At 38.8% G+C, this 22,565-nt stretch overlaps 1 protein-coding gene across 2 annotated transcripts in view; it reads right to left on the bottom strand.

The window, feature by feature from the left end:
* Positions 1–20,252, bottom strand: part of rbm10 (RNA binding motif protein 10) — a 36,897-nt gene extending 16,645 nt beyond the window's left edge. The window contains exons 1-8 of one of the 2 annotated variants that reach the window (XM_067372375.1): positions 19,995–20,251; positions 19,739–19,877; positions 19,097–19,170; positions 16,672–17,206; positions 15,533–15,721; positions 11,216–11,285; positions 5,589–5,662; positions 1,827–1,913 (exon numbers count right to left, since the gene is read on the bottom strand). In XM_067372375.1, the coding sequence (XP_067228476.1) occupies positions 1,827–1,913; positions 5,589–5,662; positions 11,216–11,285; positions 15,533–15,721; positions 16,672–17,206; positions 19,097–19,113 (972 nt within the window). In that variant the 5' untranslated portion in view covers positions 19,114–19,170; positions 19,739–19,877; positions 19,995–20,251. Of the gene's footprint in view, positions 1–1,826; positions 1,914–5,588; positions 5,663–11,215; positions 11,286–15,532; positions 15,722–16,671; positions 17,207–19,096; positions 19,171–19,738 lie in introns of both variants that reach the window. The other variant, XM_067372376.1, reaches the window with a different exon arrangement.
* Positions 20,253–22,565: the final 2,313 nt, after the last annotated feature.

Below are 22,565 nucleotides of genomic sequence, written 5' to 3'. Positions count from 1 at the left end.
ATTCATACTTAGACTTAAAGGATTACTCCACTTTTAAATAAACTTTTGTCTTTCTTTCTTCAGTCGAAAAGAAATGGTTTTTGATGTAAACATTCTAGGTTTTTTCTCCATATCATTCATTTCAATGGGCACCAAACGGTTGAAGGTCCAAATGGCAGTTTCAGTGCAGCTTCAAAGGGCTTTAAACGACACCAGACGATGAATAAGGATCTTATCTAGCGAAACGATTCGTCATTTTAAAAAAGTTCAAGTTTTATAAGCACAAATGCTGGCCTTGCTCTTTTCTCCGATGCGCATTCATGACGTCACGTAATACGCAATTACGTTGAAAAGGTCACGGTTGACGTAGGCGGAAGTATCGAGTCAGTGTTTACATTACAAATGTGCGGAAGGAGGATCTTATACACATATTCAAATGTCTTTGTGTCAGTTTATTGTTTAACCCTTTGAGTGGTACGTTCCCAGAAATGGGATGTTTATTTCTGTGCCCCTGGGCGTACGGTTCCACATATGGGATTTAGAATGTTCAGCGACGTCATAACTGCTAGATTCAAACTGTGCTTTCGCGCTCTGGCTGCGAGACAGACGCGCGCTCTCTTGTCATCACAGCTATGCAGTGTTTTCAGCCACATAATGTTTCTTTTAAGGTTTCAGACATTTAAATACGCATAAGCACCATTAAACAATACATTTGGAGTTTATAAAATACACACTGGTGATGTCAGACGTCAGAGGAAGCATCAATAAACAGTGAATTCAAATATAATTTGCCGACATTTATTCATATCAGACACCATAGACATCATCAGACACACATGATGGGTCTACGTAACTATAAAGTTTACTCTCTTATTCTTCCAGTTCACCAGCCACTTACTTGCATATATTTCAGGAGAAACTGATGTATTCACCTGCTGTAAATCAGACTGACAGAACTCTGTGAACTGCAGTGCAAACTAAGATGGCGGCGCCCGTCTCGCATTATAGATCAAGATAAAGATCATTTATAAAGGTTTTTAAACGACAAAACACACTCACTCACACATATTTGAGAATCGGAATATCATATAGTTGAAGACATGCAAGCAAGTTTGCGAATATTTTAAATAAAAAAGGAAAAACAAAATAATCATCTCTCACAGTGTTATTGTGGCTACGTTCAGCGCTCGTGACAGGCACGCGTCTCCATGGAAACAATAAGGGCAAACGTTCTAAAATAAGGGTCGCCTTAAAAAAAAAAAAACTCACTCTGGCGGTCAGTTAGAATATTTTAAACTCACGCTTGAAAGGTGTGCATATCCTGGGTGTTTTAATATTAGAAAGCCTAAAAGAAACTTTTTGTCAGGACAGAAATTTGTGACTTTTCAGAGATTTCCAATCCTGAGCGAATGAAACTGTGGTTGCTACGCCTACGTCAACCGTGACCTTTTCAACGTAATTGCGTATTACGTGACGTCACGAACGCGCATCGGAAAAAAGAGCAAAGCCAGCATTTGTGCTTATAAAACTTAAACTTTTTTTTTTTAAATGACCGATCGTTTCGCTAGATAAGACCCTTATTCATCGTCTGGTGTCGTTTAAAGCCCTTTGAAGCTGCACTGAAGCTGCCATTTGGACCTTCAACCGTTTGGTGCCCATTGAAAGGAATGATATGGAGAAAAATCCTAGAATGTTTACATCAAAAACCTTAATTTCTTTTCGACTGAAGAAAAAGACATGGACATCTTGGATGACATGGGGGTGACTAAATTATCAGCAAAAGTTTATTTAAAAGTGAATCCTTTAAGTAAATAATACTTTATTAAATTGAAATAAAGAACATTTACCTTATTGCAGAGCCAGTCTTCATTAGCACGGGGCTTTGGGTCACTGTAGTGCATAGATACTCGCTGTCCCAAAATAGTGAGCACTCTCTGAAAGCGAGACACAGAGGAAGAGAGGGGACAAAAGAATAAAAGAGGGTAAATATCATTTTTAGGGTGGAACTGGCACACTTGAGACCTCATCTCACACAAGAGGGGAGGAGAAGACTGGATAAGAGAGAGATGAAGACAGATATCACCATCAGCTTCAGAGGACTCAGAAAGACGTGCCGGCCTGCGTGTAAGAGAGAGCGTGTGCGGACACCCTCTCTGGCCAGAAGCCTCAACCTCCCCCATTCAGGGGAACAAAAAAAGTGTCACGCTCACTCCTGCCCACCCACATTAAGCCACAAATAAAACATCCAGACAGAAGTTTCACAAAAGCAAATTCATACAGAACTGACAGGACACAGAATAAACACTTGAACATATTACTGAACCTGAGCCAAAAATCCTTCAGGACCTCAATGCTTAAAAATAAACGCAGACAACTCACCTCATCTGAGTTACTGACAAAAAAAAAAAAAAAAAAAAAAACATCCTTAATGTAACTGAATACTTCATTTGCATGTGTACATACAAACATTTATGCCTTGATATTGTTTCACGTCCAACTATTTGTTATGGCACCCCTTCATGCCCACAAATAATACAGAAATAACATTTTCTTAGCCTTGTTATCATCAAGATCTAGGCTAATAATGGACCACACACAGTCCATTCATGAACCATCTGCTACATGCAAAAATGGCAAGCACTGGCTGAAATCACCAATTTCCAATCTGACTCCCTGGCTGCTAGACAAATACCAGAAATCAGGGGGCACAGCATGAAAGAAAGTGCGTTTTACAAGGTATTGAGCTGCTACAGCACTTTTAAGGAAAAACAAATCAGTGAATTTGCCCAATTCTGCAAGGCACATGGCAATAACTATTAGAAGTAATACCATTAGAAGTAATTGTGAGAACAGAAATTATAGTTTAACTCTACAGTTCCCTTTCGACGCTGCATCAGAATGTTGACACAATGGGAATGCCTTCAATGTGTCAGTGTCTGAAGCACGTGTGAAATCACGCCAATGTTACTGGCCACGGCAGTCATATGACATCACTGGTGCGCCGGCATAAAAGGGCACCTGCATTATATGTCTTCAGCTTTTTTTGTCTTCAGTAAGCCGCTTTGTTTGTTTGTTTGTTTCTGTGTGCGTGTTTGTGTGTAAGAGAAAAGAAAGTTTGTGCGTTCATTTGTTTAAAATAAAAATAAAAGAGAATAAAGAAATAGCATGGCAACCCTAAAAAAAAGTTTAGAAGTTGTGCTTCACTATGTCCCCGATTACAGGGGATGACACGCACAAACTCTGTGTCATCCGTTTGGGAGCGGAGCAGGCTCGGTTCAGCTCTCTGCTCTCGGCTTTGTTCCTGATCTCCTTATTAAGGTGTCGAGATGATGAGGGAATTGCACAGTGACCTCTGGCGCATCAAATTTTCATGGAGGGGCTATGTGAGCATGGGTATGAGAAGATGCCCCGGGTTTAAGAGGGCTTGCAAGCTATCTCTCTCCTGGCATGGTGTCTTTGCTGAAATCACCAGTCTTGCCCTCTAAATTTTGCCAGATCTTGCCAAGTCCTATGCGGCGGGTCAGGCCGATGGAGCCCTGCACACTATGGTAGTGTTGCAGGGTTACCAAGCCGACCTTCTGAAGGATGTGGACCAAGGGAAGAGAGGCAATCCTGGAGCACTGCAGAACCACAGATCTCACCCACCAAGCAGACGGCCTGTGCCATTCGCCGTTCTATGGCTGCAATGGCTGCCACAAAGCGGCACCTGTGGTTGAACATTTTGGGGATAAAGGAGAGGGAGAAATCCTTTCTCCTTAACACCCCGGTCCCTCCCTCTGGCCTCTTTGACACTGCTGTAGATACAATATTCAAGAGGTTCAGAGAGGCGAGGGTTTAGTCTGCAGGCTTCAAAAAGTTCTTCCCCCATTGTGTTCAGTGTCCTTCAGCCCCCACAGTGTAGAAATGAACTACGTTGATGAGATACAATGGCACATCCCCATTGGTCCACTGGAAGGTTTTTCCCAGCTGGATCTCCTGAAAGTACTTTTGAAATTCTCCTCCAAGGAGGACTGAAGGTTAGAGCGAGCAGTTGATAGAGCAGATGGTTTGAACACTAAACGCCGTCCCTCACTCTCTTCTGTAGTCTTTGCCAGCTCTTTGAGACTAGACGCTGAATACATGCCCCCCTTGTTTGGGTTGCTTTTAAAGAGCTTTACAAACTGGGAATGGCTAATGTGGTGGAACAGTAGTCTGCCCTCTTCCAGAGTGGGAGTGGTTGGCAGACACAGCTGAAGCTGCGGCCTCCCTAGTAAGCTCTGCCACTAGGGGCTCTAGTAGGAAGATTACCTTATTGATCTTTGGTTCTAGGACCAGTCTGGTCATTGACGCATCCCTAACAGTTACTAGGCATCAGAGCTCCAGAACATTCCACACCTCTAGCGCTAAAGCTCTCATGGTATGCATCCTGTAGGGCAACTCTAAATTCAGACCCTGGGTTTGGGCTATGCTTGGTTCACTGCAGTTTATTCAAAGAACAGCTGGTGAGCAGGCATTTGTTTAGTATGGCCTTGTGGGTGTTAATGTTCCCATAGCATCAACACCATGACGCACCATCGAGTTCCCTCGAAAAGGGAACGTTTTAGGGTTACGTTTGTAACCCAGTTCCCTGAGAAGAGAATGAGATGCTGCGTCACGTTGCCATACTTCAGGCATGCCTGTGCGTTTTCCATCAGACAACTCTAAGTTGATGATGTTTAATGCCGGTGCCCTTTTATAGTCATGCTGCCACACCAGTGACAAAATATGACTGCCGTGGCCAATAAATTCTTCTGCTTTCTCCAGTTTTCTGTAAACTTGTATGGGGAGGCAACTGCACCATTATTTGATCAGTTTTTTTCCACATGGTCTATTATTTTGGCATCACCAATGCAAAAACAAAATCGTGGTTAATCAATTTTCAAGGCTGTCAAACAAACTCTTCCTGTCTAAGTGTGTGGTTCTTGGTCAGAATAAGCTGCAGTGTGGACCAGAATTTATTCTGATGTTCTCTAGTGATTCAGCAAGGAGGTTTATTTCAGGTAGATGGAGACTTCAGGGGGATAGACTGTAATAAGTGTGACGTAAGTTTCTCTGAACAAATATGTCTGCCACAGTGTTACTAACTTCCTTCTAGCTTTCATGTAAACTGATATTCACTATACAGGTCAGCTAATCTATGAACTCACTGGTAATAATTTAAAGATGCATTAGAGGACCATTCTGCTCAAATTCTCATGATGTCTGAATCCATTTTGGAACTCAGTTGGTTCTAACACATTTCAAAGCTATGAGGATTCAACTAGAGAGAACAAAATATAGGGCAGGTCTCACACTAGGATTTTATGGCTGCCAAGAGACACTTCGCAGCTAACTGAAAAAAGTGAGATAACATACAGGGGGCAATACTGTAGAATTTACATTAATCTTGGGCATTTCCACAAAATACCCAACTAGTAGCACAGTCAAATATATGTGCTAGACAGACTGTATATTAGAATGGCAACAGACAGACCTCATTCTTAAGAGATGGCGAAATCTGTGAAATCATAAGGAATCCAGCTGTAAAGGGCATATATATCCATACACGTGTGATCTTGAAGTGTGTATGTGTGTGTGCAGTGTGAAGTGACCTGGTTGGTCTCCATCCAGCGGCTGGCCTCCTGCAAGTGATTAAACTCGACGAAGGCGAATCCTCTGCTCTGACCTGGAGACACAGCCGTCGCCGGGCCACAATGACAGAACAACACAACGCAGTGAGGGGTTAGTGTTTTCATATCGACAGAGAGGGAGAAAGAGAGAGACAGAGAGATGGTAGAAAGAGGTATAGCTGTATTCTAACCAATAATCACACTGCTGCCTTTAAACTGCTAGAACTGAGGGATCATATTGTCCCTCTGCTATTTAGACCAGTCAATTTAACAATAATCACACAGGATATTCATTTTAAATTTGGGTACACACAAAACTATAGGTCTATTAGATTTCTGATGTTTTTACCAACAAAACCTAAAATCTGAAAACTGTTAATATACACTAACATTATCAAATTTGGGGTTTTTGAAAGTGTCTTATGCTCACCCAAGCTGCATTTATTTGAACAAAAATACAGTTAAAACAGTAATATTGTGAAATATTTTTGTTGTTTTTTTGTTTTGTTTTTTACATATTTCGAAATTACATTTAATTTTGTGATTTTAAAGCTGCATTTTCAGCATCATTACTTCAGTCTTCAGCATCACATGATTCTTCAGAAATCATTCTAATATGCTGGTCAGGAAACATTTATTATTATTATCAATGTTGAAAAGTTATGCTTATAATTTTTCGTAAAAGCTGTGTTGTTGTTTTTTTCAGGATTCTTTGAGGAATATACAATTGAAAAGAACAGCATTTATTTGAACTTGATTTTTTTTGTAACAACATAAAAGTCTAATCTGTCACGTCCTTTCTGAGTAAAATTAAATTACATTAATTTTTTTTTTAAATGTAATCCTACTGACCCAAATGGCAGTGTGGGTGTGTATATTATAATAATAATATTAATAATAATTACTATTAATATAGTAATGTCTGAAATCACACCAGTCGGTACAGTACAGGCCGATATCATCAGTCGGCCTGAAATCCCAAAGGACTGTTTAACAAAGATCACTGGTTAAACTGCCCACATGGGATTAAAGCTGTTTGAAATGGGCATTCCAAGCAGTCCACTATGCATTTTTCCTACTGCAAACAAAACATAAGCACAATACGTTTCAATTGCTATAGTTAATTGATAAAAAAGACATTATATTTAAACCATAAACATTTTAATACAAATTAAAATGACTAACCTCTAAACTATAGTGAATAGCTGTTCCACATGCATTAAACGTCAATAGCTAAGACCTTTAATCTTCTCTCCAAAATATCTTCATGGCACTGACACATAAAGAGGGTGGAAAAAATAAAGGAAACGCCTAATAATACATTGATATCAGGGACCGGTGGCATAAACCGCTAAGACTAGTCTTACAAGTTAGCCATCAATGCTTTTTCTTCTAGAGTGTTCATTACTTTTTTAAGCTTTTTCCATAAAAACGTAGATTTGCCTAATTTGATAATGAAAAGTAAGATTAACTGCCCTAACTAACTGCTAGTGGGTCATACTAGATCTTAAGACACTGTCTTAAAGGGTTAGTTCACACAAAAATGAAAATTCTGTCATTAATTCTGTCGTTCCACACCTGTAAGACCTTCGTTGATATTCGAAACACAAATTAAGATATTTTTTAGAGGTATATGACTCATCCATAGACAGCAATATAATCTTTGTGTGCGTGTGATGCTGATGCAGGAGCCGCCCAATAATGAGTCGCCGTTCTGATGAAGAACCTGGACGTAAATGATGTATGAGAATGACACAGAAGAGAAGATATTGTTTTTGCACACAAAAAGTATTCTCGTCTCTTCATAAAATTAAAGGTGCCCTAGAATTAAAAATTTAATTTATCTTGGCATAGTTAAATAACAAGAGTTCAGTACATGGAAATGACATACAGTGAGTCTCAAACTCCATTGTTTCCTCCTTCTTATATAAATCTCATTTGTTTAAAAGACCTCAGAAGAACAGGCGAATCTCAACATAACACCGACTGTTACGTAACAGTCGGGGTGTACGCCCCCAATATTTGCATATGCCAGTCCATGATTGAGGCATTACATAAGGGCAGGCAGCATTAACGTCTGGATGTGCACAGCTGAATCATCAGACTAGGTAAGCAAGCAAGAACAATAGCGAAAAATGGCAGATGGAGCAATAATAATTGACATGATCCATGATAACATGATATTTTTAGTAATATTTGTAAATTGTCTTTCTAAATGTTTTGTTAGCATATTGCTAATGTACTGTTAAATGTGGTTAAAGTTACCATTGTTTATTACTGTATTCACGGAGACAAGAGCTATTTTCATTTTTAAACACTTGCAGTCTATATAATGCACAAACACAACTTCATTCTTTATAAATCTCTCCAACAGTGTGTAATGTTAGCTTTAGCCACGGAGCAAAACCTCAAACTCATTCAGAATCAAATGTAAACATCCAAATAAATACAATACTTACATAATCCGACGCATGCATGCAATATAGTCATGATGAACACTTTGTAAAGATCCATTTTGAGGGTTATATTAGCTGTGTAAACTTTGTTTATGCACTGTTTAAGGCAAGCGCGAGCTCCGGGGGCGGAGAGTGCAAGCATTTAAAGCTGCAGTAGGTAACTTTGTAAAAACATATTTTTTTATATATTTGTTAAACCTGTCATTATGTCCTGACAGTAGAATATGAGACAGATAATCTGTGAAAAAAAAAAAAAAAAAAAAAAACAAGCTCCTCTGGCTCCTCCCAGTGGTCCTTTTGCCATTTGCAGAAATACACCGCTCCCGGTAAGAAACAACCAATCAGACCCAGGAGGAGTGTCTTAGCAGTGTCAATCAAGCTCTCGTGCGCGCTGATCACACTCCTCTCATGCACAGCATCAGCGCATACAGGCAACTATTGAAACTTACTTATTCACTGGCTTGTCATGTTGCTGAAATAATGTACTAGAAAACCTTATTTAGCATTACATATCGATAGAATAATTACTTGCATACTGTAACGTTAATTACCGTTAGCTATATTATCATACTAGCTATTTATTACTTATAGAAATATATTCATATAGTTACATTACATGTATTGCAAAATACGTAATGTTTTGAGGACCAAGTTTGTAGTCAAAGTATGGGCAGGCCATAGTCAGTGTAAATCATATTGATGGATGTTTCGTCTGTACCAGTGAATGTGCCATAACTGTTTATCCGCCTTACTAGCCTGTGCGCTCACGGCAGGCTCCGTTGTGATGGGGGAGGAGCTGTGGAGGAGGGCTGTAGCGCAGCATAGAGCAAGGGGGAGTGACCTGTGAGTTGTGCTTGTTAAAATTTTCAGGCTAAGTCAAGGTTTTCTAAAAACTCCCTACAGCAGCTTTAAAGGGGCCGCAACATGAATCGACATTTCTAATTAAGCCCCAAAATAGGCAGTTAAAAAAATTAATTAAAAAAAAATCTATGGGGTATTTTGAGCTGAAAAACTTCACAGACACATTCAAGGGACACCTTAGACCTATATTACATCTTGTAAAAAAACGTTCGATGGCACCTTTAAGGTTGAACCACTGCAGTCACAGATGGTTTTAACAATGTCTTTAGTCCCTTTCTGGACCTTGAAAGTGTTGATTATATTGCCGTCTATGGACGAGTCATATACCTCTCGGATTTCATCAAAAATATTTTAATTTGTGTTCCGAAGATGAACAAAGGTCTTACGGGTGTGGAACGACATGAGGGTGAGTAATTAATAACAGAATTCTCATTTTTGTGTGAACTAACCCTTTAACATAATGGCTGTGTTTATGCAACTGGCCCTAGGGATCTATAAAGGAAAACCGCTTTGGTCCTTCTTGGAATGCAGTCATACAAGCCCTCAACCATGCGTTGTGGGATACTGCACTTTTCAAGATGAGAATCTACCTCTTCTTTGAGGTGTGAAGGAGGAGAAAATATTTAGCAAAACAACTTGTACAGAAGATGTTTACAATGACATTTACATCTGGTAATCAGCAAGACCAAGGCATCTGACCTCATCCTGCTCTTCAGGAAGTCATTCTCAGTTGTATCTCAGCAGGTATTAATCACTCCTGGATATGGCAACGGTGTTTGCCTCGTAGGGGGCACCTAGTCTGCTCTTATATAACTATGTAATGATTCTTATAATGCAGCTGCCGGTATCCTTATGGATTATGTACAATATTTAACAGCTACAGTTTTTTTAACCTAAAATACTGTGATTTTATGGCATCCTCTGACTTTCTTCACATGTAAACCCATTAGAACATAGACTTAACCTAATGTGATTAACGTTTGTAGCTGTGTAATTAAGGCTGTGTGCCTGGCAGGTTTGGTTCGATTAAAAATCTCTGGTGCGATCGCTCTGTTAGTGCGATTCATTTGAATAAGTGTGAATGTGACCAACTGAAACCTAGTTCACACCAAACAAGTGGACCGAGATGCCTGAAAAGATGAGTCTCAGTTGATTTCCAAATGAACTCTGGCACAGTTTGACTGAAATATAAACGCAACACGGACCAAAGACATCTAAACTAACCAAAAACAGGATATGATGTCACAAGATGCGACCCTAAAAAGGACAGAATGCTCAAGCATACCTGTTTTTTCTCATCATATTAGTCGTGATGTTGCCCATTAAAGTTCGGTACAGGTGCAGATCTTCATTCATGAGTTCTCAGCTGGTAAAAATACCATCATATGTACACACATACAACGAGCGCATTTAGCCGAGAACACAGCATTGTTTTGGATGTTCGTTAAGTTCTGTCGCAAAATATACGTCATAAAAACTGTTCTTTAGGTTTGGTGTTAAAATGATATTGTGAACGCTAAACGAACCAGGACTAAATGTATCACTCTCTTTTTTGGTCCGAACCAAAAGAACTGAACTACAAGACTGAACACACACTAAATGGCCTAAAAGAAACGAAAGGCTTTTAAATGGGGTTTACCTTATTTTGTCCACCCTTTTATCTGAGGATACAAAATTCCAAAACCTTTTCATACCCATCAAAAAAGCCAAAACATACTCATGTAATGGTCAGCCACACTTATCCTCTCAACACAGCTATTGCAAAATACTTACACAATACAAGGTGCAAGATCTTCCACAGACTTCAGGACAAGAGCAATCAAAATGAGATGAGGCATAAGGCTGGAGAGACATGTGAGGCAAGCTTGGCACTTGGAGTAGATGTGTTTGTGCTTGTGTACCAGTATATAAATTTATGTTCCTTGTGGATGTTATCAAGTGAGTATGTAATTGAATGTTGTCTGGTTAAGAATAGTCTGACAAGGGGTATGGTAAGAAAATGGTAATTCACAATACAGAACAGGAAACAATCAGAAGTGATGGCTTAAATTAAAAGATGTACAGGGGGTTAAGGAAACACACACCTGAAGATTTCAAAACACCAGTACTAAGTGGCTTTTTATTCAAATCAAATAAACCAGGAGGAAAGTGTAAAAGAAGAGAGAGACTGAAATAACACACTGAGCTAGGCAGACGCAAGAGTGAGCTAAGGCTTGTTGTGAAAGGCAATGGAAGAGAGAGTTGGAAGTCAGTCTGGGGTACAAAGAAGCCCCCCTGGTAGAGCATGCCTACCTGAAGACTTGTTCCTCATTAGGCGAACTTCCCTGGGCTGGATCCCCTGCTCCTGCAGCCGAGCCCGAATCTAAGGAGCAAACACCAAACCATTAACTACACCAATACACCAAACATCATAGCAGGACCTCAAATATGGACCTCAAAATGGGTATTCTAATTGCTGGATGACTAAATATTAAAAAGTTAATTTCAAGTAAAGCTCTGTCATTTGTAGTATACTGTGTATATAACACCAGAAAATAATCTCAACCCCCACAGTTTCTAAAAACTACATACTATGTCCAACGGAAGTGCAAGCTATAGTGCTATAGTGCAAGCAAACAACAACTGCCACACAGAAATCTATTATAAAGTAAGTGCATTTCTGTGTTTGTTTTGTTTTCTGTTGTAATTATCACCGTATTCACACCAGACGTGGTGCGATAAGATTCCAGAGACAAGCAACTGTCTACAGGATGCAAAAAAAATCAATCAAAAATCACAGCCAATCAGAAAAGTGTGTGGCGGAGTCTCTCTGCAAATGCACTGCACTCATAACCAAATGGATAAGCACATAATCAAATTCATAAATATTACACCATTTTAAAGGTGCCCTAGATTCAAAAATTGAATTTACCTCGGTATAGTTAAATAACTAGAGTTCAGTACATGGAAAAGACATACAGTGAGTCTCAAACTCCATTGTTTCCTCCTTCTTATATAAATCTCATTTGTTCAAAAGACCTCAGAAAAACAGGCGAATCTCAACATAACACCGACTGTTACGTAACAGTGGGGATCATTAATATGTACGCCCCCAATATTTGCATATGCCAGCCCATGATCGAGGCAATACACAAGGGGAGCCAGTATTAATGTCTGGATGTGCACAGCTGAATCAACAGACTAGGTAAGCAAGCAAGAACAATAACGAAAAATGGCAGATGGAGCAATAATAGCTGACATGATTCATGACAACATGATATTTTTAGTGGCATTTGTAAATTGTCTTTCTAAATGTTTCGTTAGCATGTTGCTAATGTACTGTTAAATGTGGTTAATGGTACCATCGTTTCTTACTGTATTCACGGAGACAAGAGCCGTCACTATTTTCATTTTTAAACACTTGCAGTCTATATAATGCATAAACACAACTTCATTCTTTATAAATCTCTCCAACAGTGTAGCATTAGCCGTTAGCCACGGAGCATAGCCTCAAACTCATTCAGAATCAATGTAAACATCAAAATAAACACTACTCACGCGATTAGACATACTGCATGACTAACACTTTGTGAAGATCCATTTTGAGGGTTATATTAGCTGTTTGAACTTTTTTTTTATGTTGTTTAAGGCACGCGTAAGCTCTTGGGGCATGGAACACGAGAATTAAAGGGCAACACACCCTGAAGCGACTCGTTTTTAAATATGCCCCAAAATAGGCAGTTAAAAAAAAATGAATTAAAAAAAAAAATCTATGGGGTATTCTGATCTGAAACTTCACAGACACATTCAGGGGACACCTTAGACTTATATTACATCTTTTAAAAAAACGTTCTTGGGCACCTTTAACACTACACTACATTTTAACAAGTTCTGAGGTGAATTATCCATTGTCACTTTCAGTACAGCTAAAAAGGTCACACAAAATGAAAATTATCCCATAATTTACTCACCCTCAAGCCATTCTAGGTGTATATGACTATTCTTTCAGCCGAAGACAATCTGAGTTAACATTAAATAATATCCTGGCTCTTCCCAGCTTTGTAACGGCACTGAATAGTGTTTCTGAAGCTCCAAAAAGCACATCCATCCATAATAAAAGTAATCCATATGACTCCAGTGGGTTAATTAAGACCTTCTGAAGCAAATAGATGGGTTTCTGTAAGAAAAATATCCGTATTTAAAACTTTATGAACTATAATCACTGGCTACCAGCAGTGCCTGAACGCGCGATATGTGTCGCATAAGCTTAGGTAAGAATTGCCGAACGTGGAAGCACAGAGGATAGAGCAAAACAAAATGGCGGTCACAAATTAGAGATCTAAAATAAGTTCTTACAAAAACCCGTCACTTCGCTTCAGAAGGTATTTATTAACCCTCTTAAGTCGTACTTTTATGATGAATGGATGCACTTTTTGGAGCTTCAAAAACAAACCTGGAAAGAGCCAGGATATCATTTATTAAAACTCCCATTGTGATCAGCTAAAAGAAAAAAAAAAAAAGTCATAAAAACCTAAGATAGCTTGAGGACGAATAAATTATGGGATAATTTTCTTGGGTGAACTATTCCTTTAACATTAAATAAAAACACACAATTAGTACTTGAGATTATCATTGTTACACTTGTATGTTGTTGTTCCAGCCGCAACATTGCAGAAATAGAAACAGTCTCTAAAATACAATCATTGTGTATTGCCATCGCAGCTGGTTAAGACAAAAACACTAACATGGACAAGATGTCTTTTATCACGTGTCGTGGTGCATCTGGGGCCTCATTTATAAAACTTTGCTTAGATTTCATCCTAAAAGTGTACGTACGTGCACAAGCTAGATTCTGCGTATACACAAAATAATTCTGATTTATAAAACCATGTGTATGCCAGAACCTGCGCACAAATCACTTTATAAATCCCAGTCAGCGAAAGATTGTGCGTACGTGCATCTCCACCCTGTCTCCTCCCCGAAATCACCATATATGGAGCTTATGACGCCTAGTTTTACTATGCGTAACCTCATCTGCATATTATTTCCATGCAAGTTTCCATCCACGTGACACCATGGTTAACAATGTCAAAGGTACAAGACATTGGAAAATATTAGATATGGACTATAAATGCCATTTGTACAATACACTACACTGATTAAAAAAAAAAATCTTCCAATATCCTCTTTATGTTTTAGAATAAATATATCAAAATATCCATTTAAAAAAAAAAAAAAAAAAAAAAAAAAAAAATGTATAAAATATTTCAGATAAGGTTTTAGAATAGAGTTGATTCTGGCCAAACAGTATTTTAATAGTTTTAAACAAATCGAATCAAATTATGCAGTTTTGCTGATAAGGTGACCATACCTTTTAGGAAGTTTATAGACTATTTTTAGTGGAAACAGATAGGCCTATTTATTTATTGCAGTGTAAAGACAATTGTCTGTCTCGGCAAATCACTGACAAAGTATTTTAAAAAAGGAAACGTGCAAATCTTACCGTTTTCCTCAAATGATATCCTTCAAATACAGTGGTAATTGTTTGAAGATCCTACACGACATCAACACCTCAGTGAAGCTGCGGTTGAACAGTAAACTATTATCATTGGACCTATTCAAACGGGACAACGGACCGTTCAACCACCGAATCCAGCAGTGTCTGCCATCCTATCGAAGTTAAGTGTGCATCACTGATCGTCGTTCTTGCTAAAATATTTTGTTATAACAGCTGCAGTTTAGTTTAAAGAGGAATTATTGTGCTCCTCGCTGTCATTAAAACAGCGTGTCACAGGAAAAGTGATCGAAAGTAGCACATCTACTATCTAAATTCATATCATTTTTGTTTAACTTCTCCGTAATGACTGTGTAATATAATTTCAGTGTTTATCGCCATTAGTGAAAGTGTAATATTAATGTAAATGTGTATATCAAAATGAAAACGTGAGTTTCCATGCGAGTTTAAATCATTCTTTTATTTATTTAAAGGCTCTCTAAGCGATTCTGAGCGGAGACCCTCCCTCCTACTCCTCCTGGCCCTCCCCTCCGTGCTTCCTGAAACAGTCATGAACGCGCATTTAAAATGTAACTAGCTTGCGTATTGACGCTGCTTGTCTGTCATTTGTTCTTATTGCCGTTTTCGGAGCTTGTGGCGACTACAGAGACCGCGGTTTTTTTACAGTGTGTTCAGGGCACAGGCAGCTAGCGGATAGTGAGGAGATGTTTGCTGTATGTGACAAAAAATGTTTTGGCCTAATGTTTTGGTGAACATGCTCTGTAATTATGATTAGTACTCATAATGAGGATTTAAAGTGTTTTTTCTTCATCTGTCGTCAGTCCCTCAGCTCACCATCGGTGTCGCCAAACTGCTCTGTGTCCAAAATATTTGTACGCATGGGTCAGAATTTGCGTGGATGTGCGCAAATTTTCCCATCAAGTTTGTTATTATTAATCACAACTTATGCGTAGAAACTGCCGTACGCACTTTCAGGGCCTGTTTTGTGTGTAAGCAAAGTTTTATAAATGAGGCCCCTGGCTAGAACACGGTGTGACAGTATGTCACAGATGTTTACTGGAATGGTTATTGTATTCATATAAAAAAAACAAAAAACAACAACAATATAGACAAACCTCATTAACGGTTGCATTTGGTGGGAGCATTCTCAGCATGACAATGTTGCTGGGTTTCTGGACCGGCTCTGTATCAGACCTGTAGTCCTGGTCACGGGGTTCTGGCTCCTCCTGGCTCATTTCCACAGCATGCTGGTAGCTCCCATCCCTCATTTTGCCCTTAGTTGATTGGACGTGGTCAGGAAGACCCTAAATCAGGAAGACAGTCCTCCTCTTATATATTACTCTTCTCAATTTTTTAATAACCAAGTGAAATGTTTAGATATGTAAAATGTTTACAGAATAAACAATAAAAAGGCAAGTAAAGCAAATTAAGGGCGTTTTTATACCTGTAGGTTAGTTGCTTTGTTCCCAAACAAGGACTAAAATTGTTACAATGTTGCTTTGTCTTATTGGTTTGGTTTGCTTTCACAAGGCAACATTTCTAAATGGATCAAAATTAGTAAATATGAGTCAAGATCGAGTAAACTCTCCTCTCTCCTCTGGTCAGCATGTAACTATTTGATCCATAGTGGTCATCAGTCAGGGTGGATAGACAACAGCTCTGAAGGCTGATTGCAACTTCCTTTGAAGCTGTAATTATGTTACTTTATTATTTTTAGTAAGAATCAAGGTTTCATCTTTATTTTTATGCGTTTTGGACAGTTGTTCTGAAATATGTTTGTCCGACCAAATTTCAGTAAGGCATTTCACTTCATCTTTGCTCCAGGTTAATTCCGGATTAATTTAGCATTAGCAAAACAAACACTGCTGCCTTTCATGCAACGTACCTAATTATCCATCACATATTGCGATACAGCCTGGTTCGTTGGTCCGTTGGGTCGGATTGCTTTCTCACCACAAGTGAACCACTCCAAAGTTCGTCTGCAATTGGGCTGAGACCACCTCATTTTCAGTCTCAGACAGATTGTTTTGGTGCAGATTTGAGCGCGACTGCTGTGTTCACATATGCCTAAATGATCCGAACTAAGCGATAAACCCACCATGTTCTGACAAAAAGCTCCAAACGAGCCAGGTGTGAAAACGTCCTAAGATTTAACAATTGTAAGCAACTGAATTCATTTCAATAGTCAATAGCTTTGTCTGTAATCGTGATTCATACAAAAATAAAACCATTCTAGAGAAACAACTGTACTCACTTGTTTGTGCCCAAGATGTCTGGTATATTTGTCTTCCTCAGCTCTCCATTCAGCACCGTATTCGCCCTGAGAATTGTGCCGTCCTCTAACTCTGCCCCAGGTGTTGTCCTCATTTTCTTCACCTTCATCTGGCGTTTGGTCATCTAGGTACACCTTCTGTCCTGATCTAAATGTCTGCATATCCCTTCCGTGTGCATCAATCTCTGGTTCAAACTCATAATCCTTATCATCTTGCTGAAATCTTGAGTGGATGTTCTGATTTGGAGGACTTTGGAGGAGACTTTTTTCAAGTTCGCTCTCTTTGGGTCCACGGTTCACCTTTTGGCTGAATCCAGGGCGATTATTCAAGAATTTGCCTGAGGCAAAGTCTCTCACACCTTCAAAACTACTGTCACGCTCGTGCTGCCTTGCATTTGTTAATCTGCTATTCAGCCCTAAGCCATTTTCTTGTCCATAGCCACGATAGTCCATGTCCCTGTAGTCGTGATCATCAGACTCTTTCCCATAGCGACCCATTCGGTCACCGCGCCCGCCCCTATGACATCATAAAAGAGCAAGATTTAGGCACTCTGTAGCTTAAAGGTGCAGCAAGCGATTATTGAAAAACGCTGTTGAAAATGGAAATCAACACCCACATTTTGTGAATATTTGCTAAATTGTTTGAATGAATGATTCAATAACTCACTCATAAATACTTCACTTGTTCCATTACTGGATGAATCAGTGTTTTTGAACAAATCTCTTGAATGAATGATTCAATGACGAATACATTTTTTTAACAGTCACTTGTCACCACCCAGTGGCATACCGATGCATTTATTCAATTGTTATTTGAACCTGTTCTCTCTGGATCAGCGGCAGTGCAAACACAGATTTGTCAAAGGTTTAATATACAGGCGAATCATTGTCATTTAGGAATAAGATTGCATGGGTGTCTGAATCGCGATCGCAATCTTTAATCGTGCAGCTCTAGATTATACTGAGTGCCACAACATTCTTGTAGCCAATCACTAATAGGGGGCGTATCCGCTCGTGATGGGGAGGAGTGAGCAAGTGGGACATTTGTTGAAAGACTGTAGAAAGAGAGATGACTGGGATATTACCAAAAAAGGAAAAAAGGTCACAGGAATGCAGGTTACGATCAGGCAACTCATTGGAAAATTTTTCCAGTGCTGGAAAGACCTAAGCAGGAAGGCCTGAAAATGGAGGCCTAGGTCATGTTGTTTCTGCTCGATACGTGAGTAACATTAGCTTTGCTGTTTCACAGAACGAAGATATCGTCCCCTTGGAATTATGAGGTTCTATCTGACATTTGTCAAAAATGGGTTATTCGCATATTCTTATTGTGTGACAACTTCACATTATGTGATTTTTTTTAATGTTGTGTATATTTTGGGACTTTTTATTTAGAAAACAAAAAGGTTCTAACTACAAAGTCGAATGGAATGCAAAAACTTTGAAGCTCAATGTCTCAAAACTGCTCAGAATGCAGATAGAACCTTATAATTCCAAGGGGACGATATTCTGGTGTTGTAAATATTAGCTATAGTAATGGGACAGTGCATCAGCTGTTAGTTGCTGCCTGTGTCCAATCCTGCTCATGGGGGGCCACTGTCCTGCAGAGTTTAGCTCCAACCCCAACCATTTAATAAAGCTAATACTAGGCATACTAGAAATTTCCAAGCAGGTGTGTTGAGGCAAGTTGAAGCTATACTATGCAGGACAGTGGCCCTCCAGGACTGAGTGCGGACACCCCTGCCATAGCATGTTTATTATTTTGGGGGTGGAGCAATGAAGGCCGGGGTATGTTTCTTTTGGGTAATGGTGTGTTTGTTTGAGTGCCAATTTCAAATATCAAGAGAGTGTTTCTCAGAAATCACTTACTGCACCTTTAAATCTGCTTGATCTAATGCTTCACAAACAATCTTGTTCAACTCAAGAACCACCAATCATATATTGGCAAAGCGTGTGGTAGTTGACATACATTTTGAAGCAGTGTGAAGTGTTGCATTTTATCTGAAAACCACTTCCATCAACATCCGTCTAATTCTTGTATAGTTATCGATGAAGCTTTATGACCTCTTAATTGAAAGACAACATGGAATATTCATGCCTCCCTATATTTGTAAAACCCTCAATTACAAAACAGTACTATTTGAAAAAACTGCAAAAAGGTTATGTTATAAAGGTTGAAAAATGGTGACCAGCTGCAGAATACTTCTCTGCAAGCATTTACATACCTAAAACCTTTTGTAAATAAAAAACAGTTCATGTATAAACTATTTGTCAATGAACTGAACATGTTTGACAGCGAGGTTATGTAATAAGGTCAGAACATTTATACATAAATCCATCTAGGGGTTAAATGCAAATTCATATTAAAAACAGAAGATAACACTACAGGCTGAGGGGACTCTTGACCTACCTCCTCTCATAATCCATGCTTCAGTGCAAGTCGACAGAAACGCCCACTTTTTCCTCTGCCTGCTTCATTTACAACTGTTGACAAAATATGTAATGATCAACCCTCACATTTCTAAAACAAAATACATAAAAACACGGATATCATGTTAACTTATACTGTTTTTAAGCTGCCAAGAATACGAGCATGACGGATACAGCAGTGTGGATGGATTGGCCAGAGCCAAAAACTCGTTTGCATGTCGTTTCTTGTACCCTTTACGCCATTTGGGGGAAAAAAAAACTACAAAAGGGTAGAAATGCCACTGTCAAAAATGATCGCCAATACTTTCTACAGCCGGCTGTTTAGTCCTGCAGATGCTAAACTGAGCCTGACACAAATTTAGAGAAAAAAATAATCTAATAAATACATAAACAACAGCAGTAAGTGAAATCTCTACCTCTGCGTAACCAAATAAATGGCATGTGCAAAGCATATGCTTAATAAAGCTGCGTGTATGACAGCTTAGATTCAGTCCAGAGGGCACGGGCACCAACCAAACGCGCGCACGCGCCCGCCAGCACACCGAGACAAACGTCCAGATATGCCTAACTTTTAAACGACAGTATTTTAATTGCTTAATAATAACAATATGAAGTCACTAACCTCTGTTACACCAGCAGCGTCAAAAGCTCTGAAACTGATACAGTGTATGCGTATGACGCCTCACAGCAAAGCTCAGTGTAAGATGGCCTCAGTCCGGTAGGCGGGGACAGAACTCTCAAGCTGATTGGCTTAAAGCACACTGGCATACAAATGCATAACGTGTTAGATAAGGTAATCATTACTAGTAATAAACATGGAAACATGTTGTTCATTGCATTTTTTTCTAAAATGCGCACAGTAAAATACTATAAGTTACCTGATGTTGAAAAAGCTGCATGTTGAGATCACATGGGCAGCAGATTTAGGCTCTGTCTGAAATGGCACACTTGATATGTACTTGCGTTCTTCCATTAGCCTTGCTCTCTCTCTCTCTCTCTCTCTCTCTGTGTGTGTGTGTGTGTGTGTGTGTGTGTGTGTGTGTGTGTGTGTGTGTGTGTGTGTGTGTGTGTGTGTGTGTGTGTGTGTGTGTGTGTGTGAAGTAGGATGTCCCATTTGTCATTTCAGGTTCCAGAAATGTGCTGCTCACAAGCGCCTTTTGCAACATAGCATACTACTATCTCACTCACTATATAGTAAAGTAGTAAGTAAGTATAGTGTACACTGTGCAGTATTGAGTAAGTAGTACTCAGTGGTGCACAGTATATGAGTAAAAATGTAATTAGTTATTGTACTTTCACTTTCAAATGAAAATTAGCCCAAGATTTACTCACCCGCAAGCCATCCTAGGTGTATATGACTTTCGTCTTTCTGATGAACACAATTGGAGAAATAATAATAAATATCCTGACACATCTGAGCTTTATAATGGCAGTGAGAGAGGATCAACAAGTATGAGCTGAAGAAAGTGTCTCCATCCACATCCGCCCATAATAAAATACTCCACATGGCTCCAGGGGTTAATAAAGGCCTTCTGAAGCGAAGTGATGCGTTTGTGTAAAAAAAAAAAAAAAAATGTCAGATAAGCTTTTTCCGTAAGTTGAATAGGGAAGGCGTAGGATAGCGTAAGCATTTTGAAATGTGAAAGTTTTACACTTTCTTCATAAGTAGAATACAGAATACGGAATGCTAGATATTTTACTTTAAACTCATTGCTTCGCCTTTATTAACCCCGCAGAGCCGTGTTTATGATGGATGGATGTGGATGGAGGCACTTTCTTCAGCTCATACTTGTTCATACTCACTCACTGCCATTATAAAGCTTGGATGCGTCAGGATATTTCTTAATATTACCCCGATTGTGTTCATCAGAAAGAAGAAAGTCAGATACACATAGGATGGCTTGAGGATGGGTAAAGCTTGGGGTAATTTTCAGTTGAAAGTGAATCCTTTAAATATCTTTTTGGCTACTTTGACTGAGTATTAAAGATATTGGCATCTTTTACTCTCTACTTGACTACATTTTTGAATAAGTATATTTACTTATTAAATCTGTGTACATTTGTAATGAGTAATGCAATTATGCACCTAACCTTTTCTGCAGCAGTTTATTTCTGCTACAAAAGAAGTGATTTCACCATCTGCAGGGCATTGAGGGTGAGTGCATGTGCATTAGCAGGTAGTTGTGAAAATTTATTTATGAGATGTGGACATGACCGAAAGCAGCACGTCAGTGTAAGTAGGCTTGTACTATTTAATTGTACTTAACATTATTTTATTTATCTGTTATATTGAAGAGACTTTTTTGATGGATATTGATTCATGCCCTTTTTGAACACTTGAGCTTAATTTGAGGCTAGAGTGTTTGTAGACATTTAAAGGGTTAGTTCACCCAAAAATGAAATTTCTGTTATTTATTACTTACCCTCATGTTGTTCCACACCCGCAAGACCTTTGTTAATCTTCGTAACACAAATTAAGATATTTATGTTGAAATCCAATGGCTCAGTGAGGCCTGCATAGGGAGCAATGACATTTCTTTTCTCAAGATCCATAAAGGTACTTAAAACATATTTAAATCAGTTCATGTGAGTACAGTGGTTCAATATTAATATTATAAAGCAACGAGAATATTTTTGGTGCACCAAAAAAAAAAAAAAAGACTTATATAGTGATGGCCGATTTCAAAACAAAGCTTCAGGAAGCTTTCGGAGCATTATGAATCAGTGTGACGAATCAGCGGTTTGGAGCGCCAAAGTCACGTGATTTCAGCAGTTTGGTGGTTTGACACGTGATCTAAATCATGATTCGATACGCTGATTCATTACGCTCTGAAGCTTCCTGAAGCAGTGCTTCAAAATCAGCCATCACTAAATAAGTTATTTTGTTTTTTTTGGTGCATCAAAAATATTCTTGTCGCTTTATAATATTAATATTGAACCACTGTACTCACATGAACTGATTTAAATATGTTTTTAGTACATTAATGGATCTTGAGAGAGGAAACGTCATTGCTGGCTATGGAGGCCTCACTGAGTCATCGGATTTCAACAAAAATATCTTAATTTGTGTTCCGAAGATTAACGAAGGTCTTACGGGTGTGGAACGGCATGAGGTAATAGATGACAGAAATTTCATTTTTAGGTGAACTAACCCTTTAAGAAGCTGCTGTCAATCTTGATTTCTTGCAGTTCTGAGGTTTTGTAATCTTCACAGCAAGGTATCTGTACTTTTACTCAAGTATGGTTTTCAGTACTGTTTACTTTTGTTTCTATACTTGAGTACATTTTTCAATTTCTTTTTTACTTTCTTGAGTATAATTAAATTGTTGTACTTTTTTGAGTTGAATAAAAATAAAGTATTCACTATTTTTTTTTCACCAAAAGTACAAATAAACATGTGATTGCTCTCCTCACAAATCAGCCGTTTATTCATTTATATTTTTTTAAGG

The sequence above is a fragment of the Chanodichthys erythropterus genome, chromosome 20 (genome assembly GCF_024489055.1).
Source record: "Chanodichthys erythropterus isolate Z2021 chromosome 20, ASM2448905v1, whole genome shotgun sequence".
Taxonomy (NCBI): domain Eukaryota; kingdom Metazoa; phylum Chordata; class Actinopteri; order Cypriniformes; family Xenocyprididae; genus Chanodichthys; species Chanodichthys erythropterus.
Note: the sequence above shows the minus strand (reverse complement) of the source record. Positions and strands in the feature narration are given on the sequence as shown.